Source organism: Crassostrea angulata, unplaced genomic scaffold (genome assembly GCF_025612915.1).
Source record: "Crassostrea angulata isolate pt1a10 unplaced genomic scaffold, ASM2561291v2 HiC_scaffold_254, whole genome shotgun sequence".
Classification (NCBI taxonomy): Eukaryota; Metazoa; Mollusca; class Bivalvia; order Ostreida; family Ostreidae; genus Magallana; species Magallana angulata.
The window spans coordinates 14813-41222 of NW_026441807.1; the positions used below are offsets into that span (position 1 = coordinate 14813).

The 26410-nt window shown below is 31.2% G+C and overlaps 1 protein-coding gene across 1 annotated transcript; it reads right to left on the reverse strand.

Moving 5' to 3' along the window:
- Positions 1 to 26208, reverse strand: LOC128169902 (GTPase IMAP family member 4-like). The gene is made up of 6 exons (XM_052835935.1): positions 26131 to 26208; positions 22094 to 22166; positions 4865 to 5041; positions 3451 to 3555; positions 3152 to 3349; positions 1 to 1101 (listed from the first exon to the last, which is right to left on the reverse strand). The coding sequence occupies exons 2-6, from the start codon at positions 22164 to 22166 to the stop codon at positions 314 to 316; spliced, it is 1341 nt and encodes a 446-aa protein (XP_052691895.1). The 5' UTR covers positions 26131 to 26208; the 3' UTR covers positions 1 to 313.
- Between the last annotated feature and the right edge of the window lie 202 nt (positions 26209 to 26410).

Genomic DNA, 26410 nt, shown 5'->3' on the forward strand with positions numbered 1-26410 from the left:
TCAGATGTCATGAGCTAAGAGAACAAACACTGATACTCAAAGTGATATGCATGTTGTTTAACATGCCCAAAACGCAAAACCATCGAAATTCACGGATTATCTAAATTATGAATTTATTATACTAATGAAGCTTAATCAACATCTTGACTTGTACTAAAACAATCACAAAAAGTCCAATCAAACATATTTAATAAAATAAATTTAACTCCATTTCAAAATAAACGAATTCCAGAAAAGGATCTAAGTAGTTCGGATTTTTTTTTACCCTTTCTTCCTCCTGTTACATTTATCATTCTTTTCCTGTTTTTTTTTTCTATTTAACATTTTCTACTAGTTTTATATCTTCCCCATCGTTCTTATTCAGGTCAAGGTGAGCTGTAATTCTTCTTCCTTTTTCTTGTCGTACTTTTAGGCGGCCATCTGTTGTTTTAGAATATATTTTCGTTTTCCTTTCTTTCAGAATTTTTGTGGCGGCCGTGTACATTTCTTCTGTATAATACCTCCCTTTGTTTTGTTTAATATTAATTGAAATCATATTTAAAAGTTTTTCAGCTTGTGGATTTTGGGTTTTGTCTTTTAATTTGTTGTTAAAGGCAATGAATCTTTGGTCACATTTTTGTATAAGGTTTTTAAGTTCTGGTGGAGACTTTTCGATGAAATCCATAATAGTGCTTTCCTTTTCTTGCAATTCATCTTCACGAGTAAAAAGAATAATACTGAATTTATACATTTCTTCCCCAAAATGTTTGACAAAATGTTCAATACAGTTTTTATCTTCTTCTGTAAACCTCGAAATACTAAATACTAGAATGAAAGCGTGAGGTCCAGGAGAGGTCATGTTAATACTTTTGCAAATTTCTTCTTGAGTCTGCTTATTTGAACGCGAAGAATCAAATATTCCAGGAGTGTCCACAATCACAAGTTTATGACCTAACCGAACTGATATTTTTTGAATACATTCACTTGTAGATGATTCTATGGCCGAAGATTCGAAGAACTCCGTCCCAAGGATTGTATTTCCTGTCGCACTTTTCCCTGCTCCTTTCTTTCCAAGAAGGACTATTCTGATAGCCTTAATTCTTTTTGCAGGAGACCTTAAAACTAGTAAACAAAATGTTAATAAGTGATATGAACGCAACCCCCCCCCCCCAACGACACACACAAATTTACTCGTAAAAATAAATGCTGGAACGAAAAGAGATTTCTTACAAAGGTTTATATTAGGTTTAAAAGTTAGTTTAAAATTTACTTTAAAAGTGTGTTTAATCATGTGTTTTTCGTAAAGTAATTCATATTGATATTTCATTTGACAACAAATTAAACGAAAAAAATAGTTTCACATGTTTCACATGACTTTCTGTTTATATACTTAAGAACCTCGAAGGTCAAGATCTAGTTATGCCAAAATTTGACCTTTTTTTCAAATCATGATGTTTAAATATTCTTGAATATTCTCATAGATGTATGCATGGTTTTTATAACTTTAAGTAAGTTAGCGGTTTGTCACAGAGGGTGTATATTTAATTTATATGAGTCATTTTCAATAAGGGTACATGCCATTTCATCTGATGAAAAAAGGACAGACACATAGTATGGATGCAAACAAATGGTGTTTACTTATGTGGAAACATGTAGAATGTACGTGTATTAAACTTTTAATTATATAGTCTTGGATTTTTAGAAAACAAATGAAAGGTAGATTAAAAAAAAGCATCACATACAATAGGACATGGGTATATAGGCCCGTGACTCTAGAATAAGCTCTTATTCTATTCATTTGGTAAATACCTTTGAAGCCGACATAAATTCATAAATATTCATTTGCTAAATACCTTTGACGCCGACATAAATTCATAATTATTCATTTAGTAAATACCTTTGAAGCCGACATAAATTCATAATTATTCATTTGGTAAAAACCTTTGAAGCCGACATAAATTTATAAATATTCACTAGTTTTCTTTTATCTCTGACTTCTGTTAATTAGTTTTCTATTTCTATTGTTATTTGTAGAAACTGATAAAAATGACTGCGCGTTATTTGTAATATGTTTCTACCGCTGACCCTTAGGTAACTATATATGATTTGTGCAAACAAAATGGATTAGATAATTTGTGAAATATAAGACCATCGTATTCCAGATGTGTGTACGGAGATGTGACAGTCAGTGTTAAGTGTTTACATAAATAAAATGCTGTTTGTTGATTTCCAATAAATATAAAAAGGTTATTTCATTTTCTCTGTGGGTGTCTTACCGTTACCTTTTATGTAAATGCTCTGAAAAGCTCTCTCATTAGATTTAATCATAGATTAGATCTTAATGATACGTGCGCCGTTTCAGTTTATGCCGTCAGAAGGATAAAAGTATCAAGACACAATGTCAAAATCAGGTTGCTGAACAATGAACATTCATTTATGTAGCACACTTAATTTTCAAACTCATAACAACAACTTAAAAAACCACATGAATGGAAGAAAAATTAGATAAACATAACACAGATCCAGGGACGTTCCATTTTAGTTACAATTTAGACTCTGTTATTAAGCGTGTGTAAAAATGCAAGCATCGGTGCTGCCAACTATTTGATGCAAAAGAGATACAACCTAGCAGGAAGGTTATGTTTTTAACAATATGATTGCAAGAACTAGTTTTTTAATGGTATATCTTCCCACGGTGGAAACCTGTGTCGAAATGGTTTTAGGAAATCATTATATGAATCAAAATGACAAATTGGAGTCTTGTGTTTTTTTTGTCATGTTCTGTTATAGTTCTTAAGGTCTTTGGTTACGCGCTCAAGCAAAATAAAAAACAAAAGATTGTGAGATTCATAAATAAACGTCAATAAAATATCAATAAAACTGCTATTTGTTAGCAAATCATTTTATACATGAACACCTGTTTTAAATAGCTTGTTTGTTCTTCAATTGTATAACCTCTTCAAGTGAATCATTTGATTTTATATTTTCCTTTCCGTTCCATTTTCCGTTAAGCGTTATTATTAGTGATGCCTTACTTGAGGAGCGATCGAAAACAATATGAATACCAAACACTTTTATGAATTTATATCAGCTTTAATAATAGTGAAAACGTGTATACAAAACGCTGTGTTTAGTTTACATAAGAAATAAATATTTGCAATAAAATTCTTACTTTTATTCTGATTCTTTTTTCTCAAGCACCAACAGGAGATGAAAATGGTGACAACGAGAACTAAGAATGCCAAGCCGCTAATAACTACATTAACAATGGCGCCATGACTGGATGATTCTTCTGTACGTGGTTTTAGTGAACAAAACGGATCCGAGACATAGCAGTGGAATTCTGTATTGATGTTTTGGCATGCAGGATCTAACAAGGATACTAAAATGTTATTTTGATACATTTTTTAAATAACTTTTTTTAAACAAAACCTTCATGTAATTTTTTGAAAATTATACTTAACTACTTACATTTATAAAACTCATAATCGAAAAAATGTGTCTCAGGACATCCATTAGAAAAAAAGTGGCAGCGGTGCTGAATCAACTTCCCTTCATGTATTTCTAAACAAATTCCTAAAATATAAATTGAAGTTAGAGTACATTGTTTGCATTTTGACAATTCTATTTTTATCAAATAACAGGAACTTTTATGATTATGCAAAACAAAGACTTCGAAATGTTTAACCAAATAAAGTTAATTTTTTTTAGTTTATTGAATTTTATCCTTTTTTTTTGATAAGTGTTACATACATGTACTGATTAATAGGACTTCTAAACTTTTTATAGCCTCAATTTACTTTTACGTCCTTTGTACATGCGGTCAATCATTAATGTTTTATGAGCTCTTATGTATATCTTATGTATTTTTTTTTAAAATCACCCCTCATATCTTATATTTTTTTTTGAAATCGTACATCAGTTTTACAACATTCTAATTGCAGACGTTTACAATTACATGTACACAATAATTAACTTAGCAATTGATTTATTTGAACTTCCAATAGCTGTCTATATATGACAGTCACAATTCATAATATATTTTCGAAAAAAAAAACTACTGTAAATATGGCAAGATAATTATATATTGTTTTGAAATAGTAAATAAGTAAGTAAAGTACATGTAAGTATTTAGGTTAGTCAGGAGTTGTTATGGTGAAAAGTGTTTCATAGATAATTACGAAGACATATATATGTACACAGATGTATTAGTAAGTAATTTTTATTAAAAATAACATTAGGAATAAACACATGGTCCATTGGATCTGCATGTCACACAATACGTCAAGAAAATACATGTTTTCATAAATTAACGCATTGCTATTTAATATGATATATTTTTGCACATATATGAAGAATATAAGACTTTAGCAGTATGAAATAGTACCCAGATCTTATGTGAGGACAATGCACTATGGTGTTTTTAGAGGTGAATAATTATATCCTTTAGTGAATGATAGATGTAATTACAATTTAGATACATGTAATAAAAGGACGTATTTCAGATTGTTTTCTCGCTATTTAAATGCGAAAGTACCTCTGACCAATTTCTCCTTAAGATTTACAACACCTGCAATAAAATTTGGGTCAAACATTATGAAAAGTACCCTTTTTAGTTGGAAAATGATAATCTATTAATCAGAGGACCTTATGAATGTTTTGACCATTCAATACATAAACATGAGTTGTCCCTATGGAATTAAAATTCAACATCCTTTTTAAATTTGCATTTTATTTTATTATCAATTCTCATACAAATCTAATCTTTTTTTTTTATTTGTAGATTTTAAAACAAAATGTTCTTTTACCAAGATTATATAATTTTACCAGAAAAAAATAAGGTTTGAGTACAGTTTAAATATTAACGTCTTAAAGCTTAGCGTACCTTTATCTTGTATTCCCATTACTCCATCAAAACAAAGTTCAACCAAAAATGTTTTTTCCTTATTGGGAAGACACAAATACTGATTGTTTCCGTATTTATCTTTACCGCATCCAAGTTTCGTTGATGCATTATTTGCCTCAGTCTGATTTTTTGGACACAAAGTGACTAAAGCAGTTCCTGTTAAAAAAGTGATTTATTATTAGTACTTAAGTTAAACTTATGTAGTTTAAATTAAATATATCTTTATCTAAAAAAAACTTCAATGATGTCACCCCTTGTGATTAGTTAACGTACATGTATATTTGAACTATTCAATTAGTAGTTATTGAATATATAGATAACAAACTGTCTTACAGTTGAATATTTAACATCAATTCTCTGTAAAAACCAAAATTTTACTATAGGGTCATGGCACGCATGATCTCAGATTTTCATGAAACTTTCTCAGGTGATTTATACTCATAAGGAATGACATTATCCACCATCAAAATGATGCCCATTACCTTGGTTGCCATGGTAACCAATTTCATTCATATAGGGCCCAAATACACAGTTTTTGAGTTGGAAAATAAGGTAGACTCAAAGTCACAGGACAGGCTCATTTATAAATTTTCAAGATATTTCACACATAATATACATAGTACAAATACAGATGTACATGATACAAGAGAAAAAAAATCTCAATGTCCTTGTTCATTTTAAAGCTGGTGGCTCAAAGATGGCCAAAATTTCTAAATTTTGATATTTCAATTTTCACCCTGTATTTTTGAAAGTCTCTCAAATATTGCAGGCAAAGAAAAAATAATTCAATTGAAAATTTTAAAACATTATAATTATTTAAAATATTATTTATAAAAACTAGAGCGGGTATCTTTTTCGTTTTTGTTTATTTTACTTCCAACATTTGTTTATTTGTCACCTTCCCAACCCCCTAAAATATTTTATCAAATATTTTTTAAACAATAAGTTGGTCATAAAACTCCTTTAAAATACTTTTTCTGCTTAAATAAATGAGAAACTGATTAAATATTTCAAAATATTTTAAATTCAATGTATCAGGATAATTTAATTTGGCTTTATAAGAATTGTTTCTATATATTTTTTGCAAAGGCCAGATAACTCCAAGCAAGAATACCTTATTAAATGAGTCTTAACAAATAATAATAGAATGAAATTCTGTTTTTAGATATTTTCCATTAATGAAATAGGTTAACTGCTTGAATAGATAACAATATTTATGATTTTTACCACATTAGGAAGGCTGAAATTGATGTTTTTGTTTGATAAAGGGCAGATAACTCCAAATATCCGCATAAGGGGAAAATGATATTTCTTTTCAATGCAACTCCAGAAATAAAAATCAACACTTACTTAAAAACTAATAAATAATTCCTCCAATTTATATTCAAAATATATTCCAAATCATGAAAATAATATAAAAATACACAACACAGTGACAATACATTAATGTTGAATTGCTCAATATTTTAGCGAGTTCAGTTTGTTTATTATTTGTTCATCTAGCATTGTATGTCTAACTGTCTTGCTGGTCTGGGTATTCACTTGACTGTTCTGATCATTTTCCTCAACACTCTGCAATGTTGAAAAAGTAAAATATAACATGTATGGATCATTTAATAAAATCATTTACATGTATGTATTTCGCATAAAATACCACAACAGACATGTTCAAATTTGACTGAATGTTTTTTTTTTTCAAATAAGAAGAAAAATCCTGATGTGTTTATGTTTACATGTACAACTTTTCAAAGGTGAAAAAGAGGAAATGGCTTTTAATTATTATCTCAAGTTATATTGATTTATGTTATTTTTACTTGGAATATTAGTCTATAGCTGCAGGCACTAATTAATAGCTGCAACTGAATTAGATATAGCATAACAGGGCCCGCCATTAACTAAAATATTAACCTGTTCTTTGGGCAAGTTGCTTACTTATGTAAATGCTATTTTAAATTGTAATTTGTCATTGAAAAGTATGGAAAATTATGAATAGCATATAAAATAAATGATAGAAAATGATAAGAGGTATGGTATGGTATTGGTATGGTTGTTCTCCATATTATTTACTGTCACAAAATATTTCATTAAAAATTATCCTTATTGTTGTTGTTATCAAATGCAGTGTATCTCAGTACTTGGTCAGTATAAAAAAATATTCTTAATATTTGTCAATGAAATAAATTATTAAGGTTTAAAACATATCTTATCACTCAAGAGAAGAATATTCTACTCATTCTGCTGGTGTGTTCTAGTGATATGACACTGACAGGTAGATTTAGAACATTTATTTCAGTAACTAAGCTACTATATTGTTTGGATATAGGTTTTCAACCTTCACTGAAATTTCATATTTTTTTTTATATACTTAAAGTTTGATCTCTTCCATTACAAAGAAAAAAAATGTTCTAATGTTCTTATTTTTCATGACATTTTTTGAGGTCTATCATCATATCATAATTGTTCGAGAAAAATGAACTGGAAACCAGACAAGTGTTTGTGTAGATTGACTTGTCCAAATACAAAAATCAGCTGGACACAGAAACTGGACAAGTGTAACTGTTGATCCCTGCATGATAGATAATATACTATCAGCTGATTGAATATCTACATGTGACATCACTTTTTGATTAATTTTGTTTAAAATCATCAACTCACATTTTCTGTTTTATGTCTCCCATTTGACAGACTCTCGCTGTTGTGATGACAAGAGCCAAATTCATTTATTTCTGCAGCATACACTTTATCCTACAATTGTATTTTAATATATTTACAACAAATTTATAACAAAATTTATCATTTTAAACAAATTCCCAAATTACCTTTACCTTTACATTTACTTTAATGCTGTTAACTTTACATGTATATTATTAATCTAAATTAAGTAGTCTGTTCCAAATTACATTTCCATCATTGTTTGCTTCATTAAGATGGCTAAAATCAGCAACAACAAAAAAAAAACAGCCCAAAAACAACTTAGGTATGAAATATAACATGATGCGAAAGAAGAATATAAATCAAAAAGGTGAAAAACATTTTTTTTGGAGGGGGGGGGTATTTGTATTTTCTATTACTTTATACAGAAAACCTTAAATTATCAATTTAAAAAAAATGATAACCACTGAAATTTCACATTGCGAATAACATGAAGAACCTGGATGATAGTATTAATGATTGGAAAGGGTGATTGAGGGGGGGGGGATAATTTTGTTTGCCAGGGGAATCTGATGCCTGATTTTTAAAATTAACTCTGTACATTTAGACCTGAGGTGTATTCATTGAGAAAATCAACAAGCGATGGAAGCTTGAACAGACTATAAGATTGGTTGAAAATTATTTGATTTGGATGTGAATAAACATACCTTAACCAGTTGGAATAAGGACTGTTATGGACTACATCTTATCTCCATAGACTGCCTTTTTATGATCCTATTTTTTCGCTTGTTCATGAGGTTTTAAACATGTATATTCCAGAGATTTGGGGTTAATTTAATCAAACCACATCACTGACACCAGATCTGACTTTCACATAAAATGCATGGCAATGATGGATTTATGTAATCGCTGTGGGTACCTCAGAACTATGCTCATCATGGGTTGAAACTCTTTAAGAGTACAACCTGCGATTCTTTCCATCTTGGACCACACCATCAGTCCAGGGTGGGGGTGTTTAATAGTATTGCACTTCTATATAAGTGTTGCAGGTTGGTAGCTCATTCGCTTCCTTGGTTGAGTGCTGGATTCGTTTGTCAGATTACCGAAACTTATGTAGAGGAAATCTCTGTACGTTTCACTTGATCATTTTGTACAAGACAGTCAAGTGTTTACAAAAGGTTTTAATACAGCACAGATCGGTAATTAAGCTAAATCCCAATAGAGCATGGTTCATTTCATATTCACCAATTGATTAGAGACTAACTCTTAATACACTTAAACTTAAATCACATGCTTTCTCCACCCCATTTGATCTATGCTTTTCAAACGTCTGCTTTTGCCATGTTGTTGTGACGTCTTTTTTTGTACTTCAATACAGAAGAGTCAACAAAGGGAAGTAACTTTAAGTTGGATTTTGTGGAAAAGCGGTAACTTCAAATAGTTGTATGTTAAAGCCAGTGAATATACCCAAGCCAATTTTGATTGTATTTATTAGACCAATGTCTTATCTTATTAAAAAAATGTTTATTTCCGCTTTCAATTGCCTGCTAAAAATCAAATTGATATTATCTAATGTGCCTGTTTTTCACTATTTTATAAGCTAAATCTATGAAACCGATGGTATTGTTATCTGTACATTTCACTGAAAACAATTAAGGTGTACAAATACATTGATTACTTGCTTATGTCATGATCAAACCTACATGCATGTAGGGAGCATACGAGTTATTTATATAATGGTACTCTATATGTCATTTTGGCCAGAAGCAAAATGTTTCAATGTCGTTGCTATGGAAACTGACTATGAACTGTTAAAAATATACCCACAGAGAGTCTTCATATGGAACACTCTTTCAAGTCAGAGAGATAAAATTCAATTCTATGATACTTAAACCAATTAAAAAAGAAAAAATGGTTGAAATGTGTATTTTCAAAAAACAAAAAATTATAAATCCAAATTTATGACACAGAATCTTGATATTCATTCATATATTCGAGAAGACTAATAGAATAGAACTTTTAAAAAATATCTCCTTTGCTTAATTTTGATAGATTTCGGATTATACAACGATAGAATTCAGGTGAAAAAAATCACTTCCATAAAGATTTTAAGACTATATAAAAACTTCTCGGTAGGATTTTCAGAATGCATTGTTACTTAAAGTGCATGGTCGCGATTTTGGTAACCACCCCTTTTTCTAATGTCTACAATGCTTCAGAAAGGTCTTTAAATAGTCAAACAAAATTTAAGTGTCAGTTATAAGCGAGATACAGAGCTTACAATTCTTGTTATGTATACAAAGCCCAGACTATGTTTTTGCATTTTGAGTGATAAAAAGAAAAAAATCCAGCTTGATACTTTAAATGCATTTAACAAACGCTAGAAACTATTTATTTATGTTAAACCGAATTAGTAGATTGAAAATTGTTTAATCCCTATACGAGGGTTGTTAGAAAAGTTCGCGGACAGATTTGATTGTGAGCTGACTTATTCGCATAATACCAGCGAAACTGTTCATATTCAATCTTGACGTATTTTACAAGAAATATGTAAAAATGTGTTTATTTTAAATGAATCTTTAAAAATATACAGATTGATTATTTGATAAGATATGCTTCACGGAGCATGTCAGTTTTTAATTGATTTATAGTTTGTACACATTTTACTTTTTAAGAAAATGTACAGTTTAAGCGCATAAAAATAAACGATATTTCATATGAGATTACAATAAGTTATGAAAGTCATTTTGTGAAAGTTTGAATTAAATTGAAGAATTTCTGGCCGTTTTATCGTCAAATATTGACAACCAACGCAACAAAAATGAGTAAAAAACGTTTACGTCAATGGACACTCTGGAGCACCGGGCCGTCATTAAATTTTGTGTGCACGCAGAAAAATCTTCGATGGAGACCAAAAGGTTCTTAGATGCTGCTATTTTATAAGACAAAGGTTTGTAATAGGAACCACAACTGGAATTGAAGGTTTGAAAATTGAAATACTGATATCTTGAGCTCTTGCAGCACCCCGGCCCCAATAGAGCCCGGATCTTGCATCTTTTGACGCTTTATTTCCTTATCTGATTTCGAAACCGCGTGGACAGAGATTTTCGGACCTAAATGATCTACGATGTAACACAAATCACATTATACAAAAAATTGACAAATAATGACGTGAACATGTGTTTACTTTGAAATAGAGTGACAGGTTTAAATTGCCTCTCAGTAGTTTTACGTCATCTGACGTCGTGTAAATATGAAGTAGTGCTCCGTAAATCCAATTCATGCAAACTAAAATAGCTGTATTTTTGGAAACAACTTCAAAATCAAATGATTTTTATGCATACTTATTTTCAATTGGTAGTCATTTAATAAAACATACGTCATCCTACAAAGTACACAGCAATTTTTCGTAAATCACTTTGTCCAAGAACTTTTTTAACAACCGTCGTATTTAATCAATGTAAAAAAAAAATCATGGTTCGAAATTTGTTTATCTACGACTGATACTCAAATTGTCTTTGATTTTTAAAAAAGTGTGAACAATAAAAAGGAAAAAGAAAATTTCACCAAAATCGTGACAATTTCCCTTTAATATTAAAACTCTATTGTTAGTGGGTTTGCAGCAGAAATTCCAATCATACACATTATAGGATAAGATATCTTTCAATTTATAGTCTATTGATTTACCGAATGTACCTGGTAATTATATGCTTTTTAGCTTTATAAAGCTATTAGAGAGGTTTAGCAAACTAACGTGTACGCGTACGTGCAGAAAGAAAAATGTGTATTTTACCTCATCATTTTTGGGAGTTGATTTTAATCAACTCTCCTATGCAGTTACCCTGGCAAACCGAAAGTGAAACCGTGTTTGGACCTAAGCACAAATTATCACCGCTGACAAGACTTAGATCTTGAAAATAACAGATAAATTCGGTTTAATGTATGCTGAACCATTTATTTTCAAGGAAACATATTTATAAATACATGTACCTTGAAAATAGTCAGATTTAAAATAGTTCGAATAATTTAGATATTTTTGTCGTCATATGAACTCCTACGCCAGAGTTCAATTTAGTCTCGTTCAACCAGATGCTCGGCTGTATCCGTAAATCTCAGACAAACAGAGATTCTCTCTTGGTAGTCGGAGATTAACGGAGACAGTTGAGCGTCTGGTTGAACGAGACTAGAGTTCAATATTGCCTGGATTCAGACATGTGTACAATTTTTAGAAATATATCGATTACTGATACATAGTTTGATGGAATTTATTCTATCTTTAAATATTACACAACATGATTCAAATTGGGTTTTCTCGAAATTCTTGTCGGAAAAGTTCGAGAATTCATATTACAAAAATGTGCGTAATTCAGACACAGATTAGAATCTACTTGCCATGCAAAATAACATATCGTTGATTTTAAAATTAATAATAATCGATAAAATCAACTCCCGGCAGTACTTCAGTACTTTGATTTGCATTTATCTCCTCTTACAAAACATGCAATCACTCTTAATCGTCTTTGATGAACATAAGATATACATATATGATTATTTAAAACAATGATAACCTTTACAACCTTCAGTTTTCGATTATGACAATGAAGACTCGGATTTTAAGGCGAGGATATAAAACATTACATTTAAACCAGATACAAATACACGTTATAACTGCTTAACAAAAAAAAACCAATGTGAACTGTTACGCTTAGTTTTAACTTGTAACGTACACGTACAAGTACGCGTACCCGTTGATCTGCTAAACCTACAGACAACGTTTACTAATATAAGGTATTCAAAGCATTTTTTGCAAATTATTGAAAATATATTTTTCACAACTTTTTCATACTGAGAATTCTAAGAGCAGTACAATGTTGAATGCCTTTTTCCGCAGCTTGTTCTTGTTGCATGAATTCCATAAGAAAAAACCTGACTACCTAATGAGTGATTGTGTCGTTTATTGACCAAATAAATGACATAATTATAACTAAAGCACATTAAATGTAGAATTACAATTATCATATTAGCTAATGTAATAACTGGGATAAGGTTTTATGATTAATTAAGGATTTAGGCCTAGAAATGTTAAATTGCAATTAGTGTTTATCCCAGTTATTATTATATAATGAATATAACATTTTTTGCAACAAGAAGGTGGCGTTAATAAAAAAGGGCTACCACCTGTAAAGTTGAAATTTCACTCAATTTATAGCACAAAGACCATAAGAATAACAAGATATGTACATATAACCATACACAAACATATATATACCCATACATGCACGCATACATATATATATATAATTGTATACATACAGATATACAATTACACACATAAATGTACACAATTACACACATAAATATACATACAAATATGTATAACTAACATTTATACATTTTATCCTGACAACGGAGGAGTAGGGGAGGTGGTGTTTAATTTTGCACCTCGTATTAACAAAAAACTAATTAGAGCGGCAAAGGTTTTGGATTTTGAGAGTTCGATCCCGATCAAAATGAACTTGAAGATAATAGAAACAATACCCAGAAATCGGAAGATTTGAAAAATTTAGTAGCTAATTAGCGAAGAAAGTTTGTATATAAAACATTTTATGGAACATAACATTTTATTTAAAAAAGTCACACGTAGCTTGTTTACTATAATCTTGCTCCAAAACAATACATATTACATCTATATTTTGAACATGCAAGTAGTAGACAAAAATATTGGAAATAAAGGACACTAGGATGATAATCATTTGTGATAACTTTGCCTTGAGGTTAACCATTGACTAAGAAATTTAGTTTATTATCGATGTTCCTCATTCCACCAACAAGCATTTCATGGTAGTTTTTAAAGACATAGACGACAATTGACCGCCGTGAACTTTGACATCACTTTGACATCACAATAAGGGGATATTACTCTTACTAGCTATTGTAATATAAATACCAAAAACTTCTCAAAATCTTGCAGAGCTGACGAATGGGGTCATTTCTTCAAAGATAGGAAACAGATCTAACTTGATTTCATTTGGATTAATGCTCATATTTGTTTTATTCACTATATTTACGGTAATTTCCAGAAACGTTTTTATACGGGGCGTGGCCTCAATGGCTCTATAGTTACTACAACTCAACACTTACATGCTATTCTTTGTCGGCATATCATCTATTTTTTCGTCCATGATCGCTTCTCTTTGCATTATGGTTAGGCCAAGTCTCATATTCCAGCGAACTAACGCACACTAAAACCAGTTTTAAAGAATGCACTGCACAGTGAATAATATCACTAGCCATACATGTATTTCTCTTTTGTTTTCAATTCAGCCGGTTCAGATTTCATCTTTCTTTTCGTGTTTAATTAATTTCAGCTCAATAGCTCTGCATCAGTTGAAGGTATATCCGTTCTGATATTGTTGTGTATTCATACGTGCCATTTTAGTTACATTATTTACACTTTTGATCAATGACAGTTCACGTCTTATGATTTGATTGAAAATGTAGCGCATTGATGAAGTTTTTACATCAATGTTACCTTCTATTCGTCGATCAAAATAAAACAAATTAAATTCATTCCTTTTAAAATCAGACAACAGGGCAGTAACAGGATTTACGGACGATCTTTCTTTCACAATGTAAAGAAAAAGGAGGCGGCTAACGCTCTCAGTTGGTGCAGGTTTTTAGCTCACCTGAGCTGAAAGCTCAAATCAGCTTTTCTTATCACTTTTTTTTAATATTTTGAAGTTAACCAATCAAATACATTTGTATACAATAAAGTGATTATAACAGCTTTAAGAAAATTTACTTCTAAACAAAATGTTTCCTTGGAAGAGAGAGAGAGAGAGAGAGAGAGAGAGAGAGAGAGAGAGAGAGAGAGAGAGAACTGGTTGTTGAACATGAGTTAGAATTTGATATATAGTTTTATATCATATCTATACAGTCAGAGTCTGCTATAACTGTTCAGTCAAGTCTTTTGAGAAGAAAAAGCCAAGTTTTCCATCTCTTATAGAAATCATCTAATCTGCAATTTTGGGTATTTTTGCAGCCATTGTAATTTGGTACTTTTAGTGTTGACAAAAGGTAACTGGTATATGGTTTTCCACTGTAAATCTGACAACAGAAAAAATAATCCCCATTTTGATTTATTGAAAGATGTAACATTTTCCATGTTTAGAATATTATACATGATCTCAGATCCTTTTCGAGGTGAGCAAAATAATTTAATGTGGAAAGGCATAAAAGGCATTGGGTTATCATCTTCTTTTGAGATTCCATGGTAATGTAAACTAGTAAAATACATTTCTGTAAACCAAGATACGTAAGGAAGTTTGAATTGACATCAAACTTACTTAGAAGGTCTTGTGAACTTAAAAAGGACCCATTTTCATCCAGCAAATCATTCATATAAACAATATTCTTATTAAGCCAATCAATAAAGAAAATTGATCCCCCCCCCCTTGTAATGTTCTTATTGTACCAAATGGGTTGTGTAAGAAATTCTTGCCATAAAAGTAATTTCATTCTATCTTGTATATTTTTAAAAGCAATAAGTGTTTCCTTCTAAAAGAAGTTTCTAACTAAATTAGTTAATATATAGGATATGAAGTCTGACCCAGTCTTCAGCATTATGTCTGCATTAATTGATTTATCTAATAATATATTCCATTTTGAATTTGGGCTATTTATCAATCTTCTGATCCAGGATGACTTAAGACTTTGGATGTAATCATTTATTTCAATCATTTTGAGACCCCAATTTGAGTATTCTTGTGTAATTTGTTTTCTTTTTATTTTGTCCACCTTAGATTTCCAAAGAAAATTAAAAGTTTTTAATACATTTACTTGATGGTGTTGGGAGTGAAATAAATAAATGATTCATTTGTGATATGAAAAGAGATTTTATTAAAGTAATCCTACTAATAGGAGTTGTATGTCTTTTGTTCCACTGATTGATGATTTCTTTAATTTTTACTAACTTTTTATCATAATTGACTTTTGGGATATTTGCTAAATCTACGTCAAATTTGATGCCTTGTAATTTAAATTGTGTTGTCCAATGAAAATTCATTTCATGACATCATTTTTCAGTAAAATATTTTTTGCTGCCTATCCAGACTAATTGTGTTTTTGATAAATTAATCTTGAGTCCAGATATTGTATAAAAATTATTCAATTCATCAATACTTGTTCTGAGGGATTTTTCTGAGCCATCTAAAATTAGTAAAGCGTCGTCAGCATATTGAGATATCAGATAGTCAGTATCATCTATTACTATTCCTTGTATATTCTTTTTACTTTTTATCTTATAGGCCAACATCTCTGCACACAGTAGGAATAAATAGGGAGAGATCGGGTCGCCTTGTCGACATCCTCTGCTAGGTTTGAAATTTTTTTAAAGATATCCAGCTTGTGTTATTGATGATTCTATATTACATTGAAAAGTAGATATCCAAGATTGAATGGATACTCCAAAGTTTAAAAAATCTAAACATTTGTGAATACATTTCCAGGAAACAGTATCAAAGGCTTTTTCAAAATCAATCATTAACAATACAACAGGGATGTCATTTTCCTCTGTATATTACATAAGATCATATATCAGTATAGTATTTTCACCAATATATCTTCCTGGTATGAATCCTGTTTGATCGGGACTAATAATTGTATCAAGCATATTTTTAATTCTCTTAGCAATTCATCCAGAACCAATTTTATAAGCAACGTTTAGTAGTGTTATTGGTCTCCATTTTTTTTTAAATACTTTTATCATCTTTTGGGATACAGGTAATAATTCCTTGTTTCTGTGTGACTGAGAGTTTCCGAACTTTGTACCAATAATTTAGAGATCGAACCACAAAATGTCCTATCTTGTTTCAAAAAACTTTATAGAATTCTGTTGTAAATCCATCACTACCTGGACTCTTGTTATTTGCCATATGTTTTACAACTGTAAGGAAATTTCACCTTCTAAGGAGTCTCTTTGTTTATTATTAAGTGTTTTTATTTCAATGTTTGTTAAAATTTCATTTAGATTATAGTCAGAGTTTTCATCATTTTTATTATATAAATTCTTATAAAAACTTTCAATTTCATTCAGAATTTCCCTTTGGTTTGTAATTTCTTTCAAATTATCTATTATTAGTTTCGGTATTATTTTATTTGTATGATGTCGATTTTCTAAATTTAAAAAATAATTTGTAAGTTTTTCTCCTTTATCTGCCCATTTAGCTTCTTACATGTATCACTTTTTTGTCCGGCGTCCGTCTGTCTGTCCGTTTTTATGTCTGTCCGGTTTTTTTTTTACTTTTTCACTTCTTTTTCTTTTTCCACCGCACTCGGGACAAAGCATCCTTCGGTTAAGGGCAGTTTGTTAATTAAATGAAAGTTCATGCCTACCATGATATTTAAAAATCATTTAAAATTTGTTGGGTTTTTTTAAATCTTATTCTCAAAAACCATTCGGACAGAAAAACTTAATCTTGTTGGGAAGCATCCTCAGGTGGTGTAGATTCAAGTTTTTCAAATCATTATCCCCAAGAGTAGGATGGGGCAACAGATGGAGATCACATTTTTACATAGGAATATATAGAGTAAATATTTAAAAAAATTATTCTCAGAAACTGAAACGCTAGAAAAGCTGTAACTGGTGGAGATGCATCATCATGTAGTGTAAATTCAAGTTTAATAGAATCATGATCCCAGGTGGTAGGGTGATACCACTGTGGGGGTTTCCACATCAGAACATATACAGACAAATCTTCTAAAATTTACTTCTAAAAAACTAATCGAGCAGAAAAGCTATAACTTGTGTAGAAGCATCCTCAGCTAACGAAAGTCAAAGTATGTTCCAATCATGATTCCCGGGGTAGGGTTGGGCCACAAAGGGGGGGGGGGTGTCAAATTTTTACATAGAAATTTATAAGGAAAATCTGTGAAAATCATCTTCTTAAACACAATTTGCCTAGGGAAGCTGTAACTTCAGTCGGTTCAGTAAGTGTAGAGTAAAATTAGTCAAAATCATAATTTTCTGGAGTAGAGAAGGTCCATATTGGGAAGGGGGTTCCAATTTTACAAAGGAAAGGGTTTAAATCATTCACAAAAGCTCAAATGTTATTATATACGGTATAACTTATTTGCAAGCATTGGACATATTGGTGATTCTTTATAAGACTCTGGCCCCAGGACAATTCTTGGGCCTCACAAGGGGTTCAATGTTTTAATGTATGTTTATAATCCATACATAAACGGATGTTTAAGTCTGATCATCTTCTCGAGAACTGAAATGCTTCATATGTAATATGACTGTAAAATCATCCTCGGCTGTTAAAAGGGGCTCAATTATAGACATCAGAATATATTTGGGATTCTTTTTTAATACATGATCTATTTTACGACATTGTTCAGATATTTTGTAAAGGACTTCAAAACACTAGTGAGCTATTCTGATCACATTTTGTCCGTCGTCCGTCTGTCCGTCCGTCTGTAAACTTTTTACATTTTGAACTTCTTCTCTAAAACTGCTTATCCAATTTCAACCAAATCTGGCACAAAGCATCCTTATGGGAGGGCAAATATAAATTGAAAAAATAAAAGTCCGATCTGTATTCAAAGCGGAGAAAACCTTGAAACTGTAGAAAAAGGGGTCGCATTTTTAAAAATCTTCTCAAGAACTACCGAGGCAAATTCAACGTAGTTTAGCATAAACTATCCTTATGGGAAGGAAAATATAAATTGCAAAAATTAAGGGGTAATTCTGTTTCAAATCAGAGTTATTACGAAAATAATGATAATGGAAATGCTTTTTTCAATCAGTTTAATAGCTTTGGGTTCGGCATCCGGAAAATGGGTAGGCAAGACTTGGCCTGGGCAAAACAAAAGATTGGCAGTTATTAATCTGCCAATCTCATTAAAATTTCAGAATATTTGATGGACTAGTATATTTGTATTCGCTGTAAATATTGCGGCAAAATAATGCGTATTTGGAATTGACGATTGCCGATGTGCCCCGGCTTTTATTTTGCCACGGCCCGGGTTTGCATACCCATTTTACCAAGACTCGTATTCAATACTTCTAAAACGAGGTTCTTTGTTTAAAGCAGCCAGGACATTATACGAAAAAAGGTCGATCTGACTATGATGAATTTGCTTGTTGTGCAACAGTTCGCGTATGAAGGGAAATTTTGAAACATGAAAAATATATTGGTGCCGATTTTGTGAAGTAAATTGAGGCTAAATATTTCAATGCGTTGACAGTTTTCACACATGACGTTGGTGTTAGCTTGTTCTGATTTTCGTTTCGTTTTCATTATTAACCTGGAAACTAACGTCTGTGTTTCGTGATTTTTACGTATCAAATCTAACAGAGACTTCGGTAAATCAAACAGTTACGTTAACTGTTTACCTGCGCAAATTAAGCAAAATCTGATGTAGGGGTACTGAAATACAATTCACTCTATCGATTATTCGGCATTATCTTTTGCGTAATGGTAGATTAATGCAATAGGTTTTGTTGAGATGTTCGGCATTTTCTCGAGTTTATTCAGTTTAAATAGAGTTTGATATCGCTGACAGAAATATGTAGGTATATACATGTATATATATGATTCATTTCGAAAAAATAAATTGTGTTCTTTATTTGTTATACATGTAGTGCATGTTTCTTGTGTTTCATTGTTCACAATTTTGTATTTACTAACCATATTTGAGTGTTAAGCTTCGAATTATAGGCAAGATACAGAGATTTGCTCACAATTTTATGTTTGTACACAGATCTTTAAAGCTAAAGATTAAAAATTAAAAAAAAATTCAATATTTATTACGAAAATTTTCAAAGTCTGTTCTTCCACAAACCCAACTTATTGAATTGTAAACTTAACCTTTTAGCTCACCCGAGGGTGGGATCACAATGGGGGGTCGAAGTTTAACAAATGAATATATAGAGTAGATCTTTAAAAATCTTCCTCTCAGAAACTAATCGGCCAGGAGAGCTGATGCTTGTGTGGAAGCATCCTCAGGTAGTGTAAATTCAAATTTGTGAAAATCATGACCCCCAGGGGTAGGATGGGGCCACAATAGGATCGACGTTTTACATAGGAATATATAGAGAAAATCTTTAAAAATCTTCTTCTCAGAAACTAATCAGCCAGGAAAGCTGACACTTCTGTGGATGCATCCTCAGGTAGTGTAGATTCAAATTTGTGAAAATCATGACCCCTGGGGGTAGGGTGGGGCCACAATGGGAGGTCGATGTTTTACTTAGGAATAAACAGAGTAAATTTTTAAAAATCTTCTTCTCAGAAACTAATTAGCCCGTAAAGCTGAAACTTGTGTGAAAGCATCCTCAGGTAGTGTAGATTCAAAGTTGTGAAAATAATGATCCCCAGGGGTAGGGTGGGGCCACAATGGGGGGGGGGGGGGTCAAAGTTTAACAAAGGAATATATAAGGTAAATCTTTAAAAATCTTCTCAGAAACTAATCAGCCAGATGATTCTTTATAATTGTTAATTCTTTGGCCTCACGAGAAGGTTCAGAGTTTTATGTACGTTTATATCCCATATATAAACTATTGTTAGGGATCTTTTTGAGAACTGCAATACTCAACATATGATATGACTATAAAATCATCCTGTTAGAAAAGGGACTAATGATTATAAACATAAGAGTATCCAGGGTAAAATGGATTTTATTTATACAAGATATACATGTATTATTGTACATTGTCCAGATAGTTTGTATTATGACTCCATTGAGCTGATTTTATCATACCTATTGTTCCTCAGGTGAGCGATGTGGCCCATGGGCCTCTTGTTATGTATGTTGTTGCTCATGTGAGCGATGTGACCCATGTTTTAAAGTGCAGTGAGGTGTAACAAAATGATAATTAAAGGTAGAACATTCGACATAATTGAAAAGGGAAAATGTCACAGTGAAGGATTGCGAAAACGAAAACGTGCCTATTGTGTCCGAATAACGGAAAAATGTGTAATTATGTACAGTGATGGTCTGCTCCGGGTCAGAAATATATATTAAGATTTACTGCTGATCACGATGCGTTAGATCATTAGTATGGACTTGGTCGCATTTACTTATAAGGATGGGAATGTTGTAGTGCAGGGTCTTGCTATAAAATGGAGGTGTGAGAAACAATTATCCAGAACTCAACTGGAAGCTGTCTTTCTGCCTCCTCTATTTATACAGGTAAGAAACATAAATACACATACGCGTATTCACAAAGGTTAAGTAAATAGAGTCAGGGGGTTCAACTAATATTTCATTTTCAGAGATTTTTGTACTAAATATTAATGATGATAAATTTCATTACAGTAAATATTAATATTTATTGTTAAAATGGCATACATGAACATGTTATTACGTGACAAAAGAGTGGTCATCTGGAAGATTTTTCTCTGCCTTTTTTTTTTACAGATTGGGACACGAGCTACTCCCCATGTAGAGAATGAGACTTATAAGACTTAGGCTATGGCACCTGTCAGGCATGGGCATGCTGGGAAACATAAGATCTCGAGGATTAATAATATAAATATCATAAATCTTCATATATTTAGTAGTGGAGATCTTTATGTTCGTCTAGGGGGTCCGAGGATTTTTTCGGAAATTTTTACTAGTATATATTTCTATCTTTGAAGTAACCGTAGCTATCACATCACAGCTTTAGTATAATTCGGGTCACTTTCTGCTTTTTCAAATCAGTAGCTGAACTAGCACAAAAAATTTCGGCAAAGATAATATTTTAAATATTGATTCGATAAAAATCAAAATGCTTGAATTAGGTTTTCTTTTCATTGATTTCGTCAAAAAATCTTTACAGTTCTTGTGACATACGTAATTGCCGATTTATCATCATACAGTTTGTCTATTTTCTTTGATTATTCAAGCCACAGCATAAATGAAAAATATTTATAACAAAGTTTTCACTAGACAAATGTCCTCCATTAATGTTAGAAAATAAACTTAATATTAAACCATATCATATGTTCCCTTTAAACTTTTGTAACATGTACAATCATGTACTTTCTAGAGGTAGTAAGTCAAACAAAAACACTACATGTACAATTTTTGGAAATAATAATCCTTTTTAAAAAGTCTGATTTTGAAGTGACAATTACAATAATACCCGTGAAATTTTGAGACCAAATAAGAAATTCAAAAGCAGCCAACAAATAGTCTCAATCACTAATAATCATGAAAAAATAGCATGATATCATGGGAAATATTTCACGGATAACATTGTCTTGATAATACTTTAAAAAATATTCTTCGTTATTACGGATGTTAAATTAAAAAATGCTATCTTTTTTCACTATTGTACTTATAACATATATGCAGTAAGTATACATGTACTAACGTGGAATATGTTTGAAGATGACGTAATCTGGATTTTTGATTTGATGCCATATCGGAAAGACAAATGAATGTAGTTAATCTAAAAAAGGCAATCCTCGAGGTATAAAAATTTCTTTCGCAATCTTGTGCTTTCGCCATTTGCAATAAACATTTTAATATAATTAATATTAGCTTTTTATTAATAAATCAACTTACTAGATTTATTAGGAACAACTGCCGGAATTAATGTGAAGAGGAGAAATGCTTTAGTTAGGAAATTGCCTTTCATCTGAAAGAAAATAAAAGCCGGCATCATTACTAGTTATGACATCGTATACTATCCATGTTAGTTGTATTAACCAAAATTTGTACTTTTCAGCAAACAATATAACAGCCATGGATCCGAAAAAAAATCGCAAAGTATGATCTATTCTTTCGCATGAGTTTCTGTTTCCACCTGCTCAACATTTCGAAGATCTTAATTTCCAACCAATATTTATTCACTAGAATGAAAACTGTTTATTTTTTGCTGCTTAGAAACGCCTTTTCTATCGCTTCAAAATTCAATACAAGCTAAAACTTACAAATAATCTACTAGGATTTAACAGTGCTAAAGAGTTGGACAGTATCCGTATGATAATGTTGAAAAATTGTGCAAGGAGTCGAGATAATTTCAAAATGGATATAGTTAGATCCATCAATTATTAATCAGCGTTAGAAATACATGATTGTTATTGTTAATTTATCCAGGAATAAAGAGAAAATTGTGAGAAAAAAAAAATTCCATTTATTAATTCCAATTGTTTTTCACTGACAAATATGTCAATTCGTTAAGTAAATTATCAAAAAGTTATGGAAGTTGTCATTTGGGACAGATCCTGGTTAACAAATCAAAAACAAAATTTTCTCATGATTTTGTAATTAGTCTATAGCAAGCGTCCATCGTATCTTGACCCATAAATATAATCATATTTGCGTCAATCAAGAGAGACATGTTGAATGAAAGCGATCAAACTTACCCATCCCACGGTTGAAATTAAACAATTATCCACCAAGGCTTAGTTTGCTTTCGAATGAAATACCATACACGTTCTTTCCTGTTACATTATATTAACAATCAGTAGAATTTAATTTCATTTAGACGCTTTGAAATTAGAATAATTGGAATTCAATCATTTATGAACGGTATATTGTTTGAAAAATGGAATGAGTAAAATCGAAATACTTTGGAACAAGCTTAAGGTAACATTTTTACCTGTATTTCTAAATCATACATTAGAAATTGTATACCATATCATCAACTCGTATGTGATTAAGTAAGTGGAAATTATGCATTATCTTCATTTATCAACTTTTTTGCACTTAAATTTCTTTAACTTATAATAGAATTTAATATTTGTTGTAGATACAAATCAATTTAATTGGTCTGTTGCTCCTATCTTAGTGCTTATCTCGTAAAAATAAAACAGTGCATGGGTTCTCTACATACGCAAGCATTGTAATACAAAATCAATACGTTTTCGTAATGCTTATATTAAAGATCGTTTTTTGATTTTGCGTGTTAAATGCTGTAGAATCGTTCCTTTGCGTTTCGTTATCGTTCGTGTGTCGTGAAACTTCAGTAAGTAAGTGATTGTCTGCATATCCTGCGTAATTGTTCGTGTATCGTGCGAGATCGTTTGTGTATCAGAATCGTGCGTGTCGTTTGTTAACAATAACGGTGTAACCACTGGACACATGAAATGATCAGGTCATTATAAGCAGTTACATGTACATAATTTAGCATTAAAGGTTTTAAGCAATATATCCCATATTTAACGCTATGTTCACTATACTGAGCCAGACCCAAATTTCCTTAGTATGATAAGCTGCATAACAGAAAACCTTATGACAAATGCGACAGATTATTCATTAAATGGTTATACTTGCGGAATACCGGTAAGGGATTTTATTGCCAGGTAAAATTGATATTATCTTACGCATATTCATTTACAATTCCCGTTTGTGCAGTGTTGCGAACATTATTGAGGAAGAGGCATGTCAGTACCACCTTTCATCAATGCTTTTTTAAGAAACTAAGACACAATATGGCAATTCAGATGTCTCGTTGAATTGTTTATTTCAATCGATTTATTATATGCACTTTTAGATATAAAAGCTATGATTTTAAAAACCCCCAATCAATTGATATGAACAAAAGTCCCAGGCTGACTCGAATTCGTGAATTGTGGTTCACAAGCCCGATACTTTACCCACTAGGATGTGATGATATTCAGCCAATTCGATTGACAAACACAAATAACAATTTAACAAAACTTTAATTTCGCTATCTTGTGACATAGTGTCTTTAAAATTGTAAGTCTCAATGTAGTTAACTATATTAAAATGGCATTTATATCAAAAGAAATTCTACAATATATATGTATATACATTTAAGAGTAACAAATGAATTACAATTCCTCTTATAACTGCATGGGTTACCTTTCTCTAATCACTCGTAATGATTTAACTATAATATCTTTCTATGAATACACGGGTTATTTTTAGTTATAAATTAAATTCAGTTTCTCTTTTGCATACAATGCATTATGAAGCATATACAACTAAACTGTACCTTAATCACTTAGTTCGAAGTAAGGTAAATCAAATAGTACATCCACAGATAAATATACCCCCAATCAACAACGGTTAAATTAACCTTTAGACCAGGAAGGTGATTCCGGGAATACCAAGCTTATCTTCAGTTTACAACAATTTTAATCGATAAACCTGTGTATTTGTTTGCTAAACTATTTAAAAAGCACTAAAAGTTCTTACGCAAGGAAATAACCAATTGTAGTTCCATATATAGAGAAACAATTTCTTTTCTTTCTTCCTTTTTTGGCACCTTATCTTAGGCCTAGTGTATTGATTTTGGACTCAGTGGCTATGAGAATTATTACTTTAGTTAAATTGTCACACTAATTTCAATGGAACTTTTTTTAAGATACGCATGACGCAACTTCCTTGATGTTGCTGAGTCTGTTCGTCAAAATGTGCAACCCAGGTGTACTTGGGTGTATGTTTACCCTCAATTACCTCTCTTAGAAGCTGCATAAGGCGTTATTTTCTCGAAGCATTTAACTATAATTTCTCTTTCATAAATTATTTGCTGAGTGTAAAGTTAATCAATTAATCAAAGCTTTAAGGTAACAAATAGTAAAATTAATTCCTTGTGTGAAACCTAAAATTTATTTCTTACACTGTACCAAGCTTATCTTCAGTTTACAACCATGTCAATCGATAAACCCAAGTATGGTTCGCTGAGTTATTTAAATATTTTAACATTTATTCCTCATACTGTTTTTTTTTTTTACTTTTGAAGAAATCAGTTATGTTTTTATTGTAGATTGTTTGTAATCATAAAACTCTTTATTTACATTTAAAGTCATAAATAGTAAAAAGTTAACATAGGTAATTACACATTACAAAGCTCACCGAGACGAGGCATCACCTTTATGAGGCCACCTAAACCATAAAAAACGGATATGAAAATTGTAGTTAATGATTTCTTATATCAAAATTTAAGAATTTATTAGATTTTCAAATCAGAGTATAATATATTGTATCATATTACATAATTCTTCTTTTTATACCCTCGCTCCAAAGGAAAAGGGGGTATACTGTTTTAACCTTGTCTGTCTGTCTATCTGTCTGTCTGTCTTCGTCTGTCTGTCTGTCCGTCTGTAACAAAAAATTATGTTTAATTTTTCTTAGCAACTATTTATTGCAGATGCTTCTAAGACACTATTTTTTAGGCATGCCATATCGTGGGATACATTTTTGTACCAATCGCACGTCAACTTTCTGTTAAATGACGACTTCTGTTATTTTTAGCCTAAGTTTTCAAACAAATTTTCGTCAAGGATTTCCCAGCAACTATTTATCGCAGATGCTTGAAATTTTCAAACACTATTTGTGTAGGCATGTCATATCGTGGGATATATTTTTTGTACAAGTTGGATGCCAGCTTTCTGTTCAATGCCGACTTTGCTTATTTTGCATATCCTTATCAGAGCGGATGAATCACTAGTGAGCATTGGTTCACAGGTATTTTGTTACTCCTGCTTGACCTACCTTTTTTCGCAAAACGCGTAATGATTTCACTATGTTATCTCTCTTTGTAAACACGGGTTATTTTTAGTTATAAATTAAATTCATTTTTTTTTCATGTACATGCAATGCATTATGAAGCATATACAACGAAACTGTACCTTATTCACTAAGTTCGAAGTAAATGAAATAGAACATCCACGGATAGATATACCCCCAATCAACCACAGTTAGATTTTTCTTTTGACCAGGAAGGTGATTCACGGGAATACCAAGCTTATCTTCAGTTTACAGCCATGTCAATCGATAAATCAATGTATTGATTTGCTGAGCTATATAAAATCACTAAACATTTTTCTACCACTGTTTTATTTACTTTTAAAGAAAGTTTTGTTTCCAATTTACCTTCTTTGTAATTGTAAAACGCTTTATATACACTTA

What these genes read in the sequence shown, in the direction of transcription:
- LOC128169902 (XM_052835935.1), bottom strand. Translation starts at nt 22,166, where the DNA reads ATGAAAGGCAATTTCCTAACTAAAGCATTTCTCCTCTTCACATTAATT. An exon ending in AATGGGAATACAAGATAAAG is followed by an intron (nt 3,556 to 4,864) that starts GTACGCTAAGCT and finishes TTTATATTTTAG; the next exon opens with GAATTTGTTTAGAAATACAT. An exon ending in AAAAAAGAATCAGAATAAAA is followed by an intron (nt 1,102 to 3,151) that starts GTAAGAATTTTA and finishes TTTGTTTACTAG; the next exon opens with TTTTAAGGTCTCCTGCAAAA.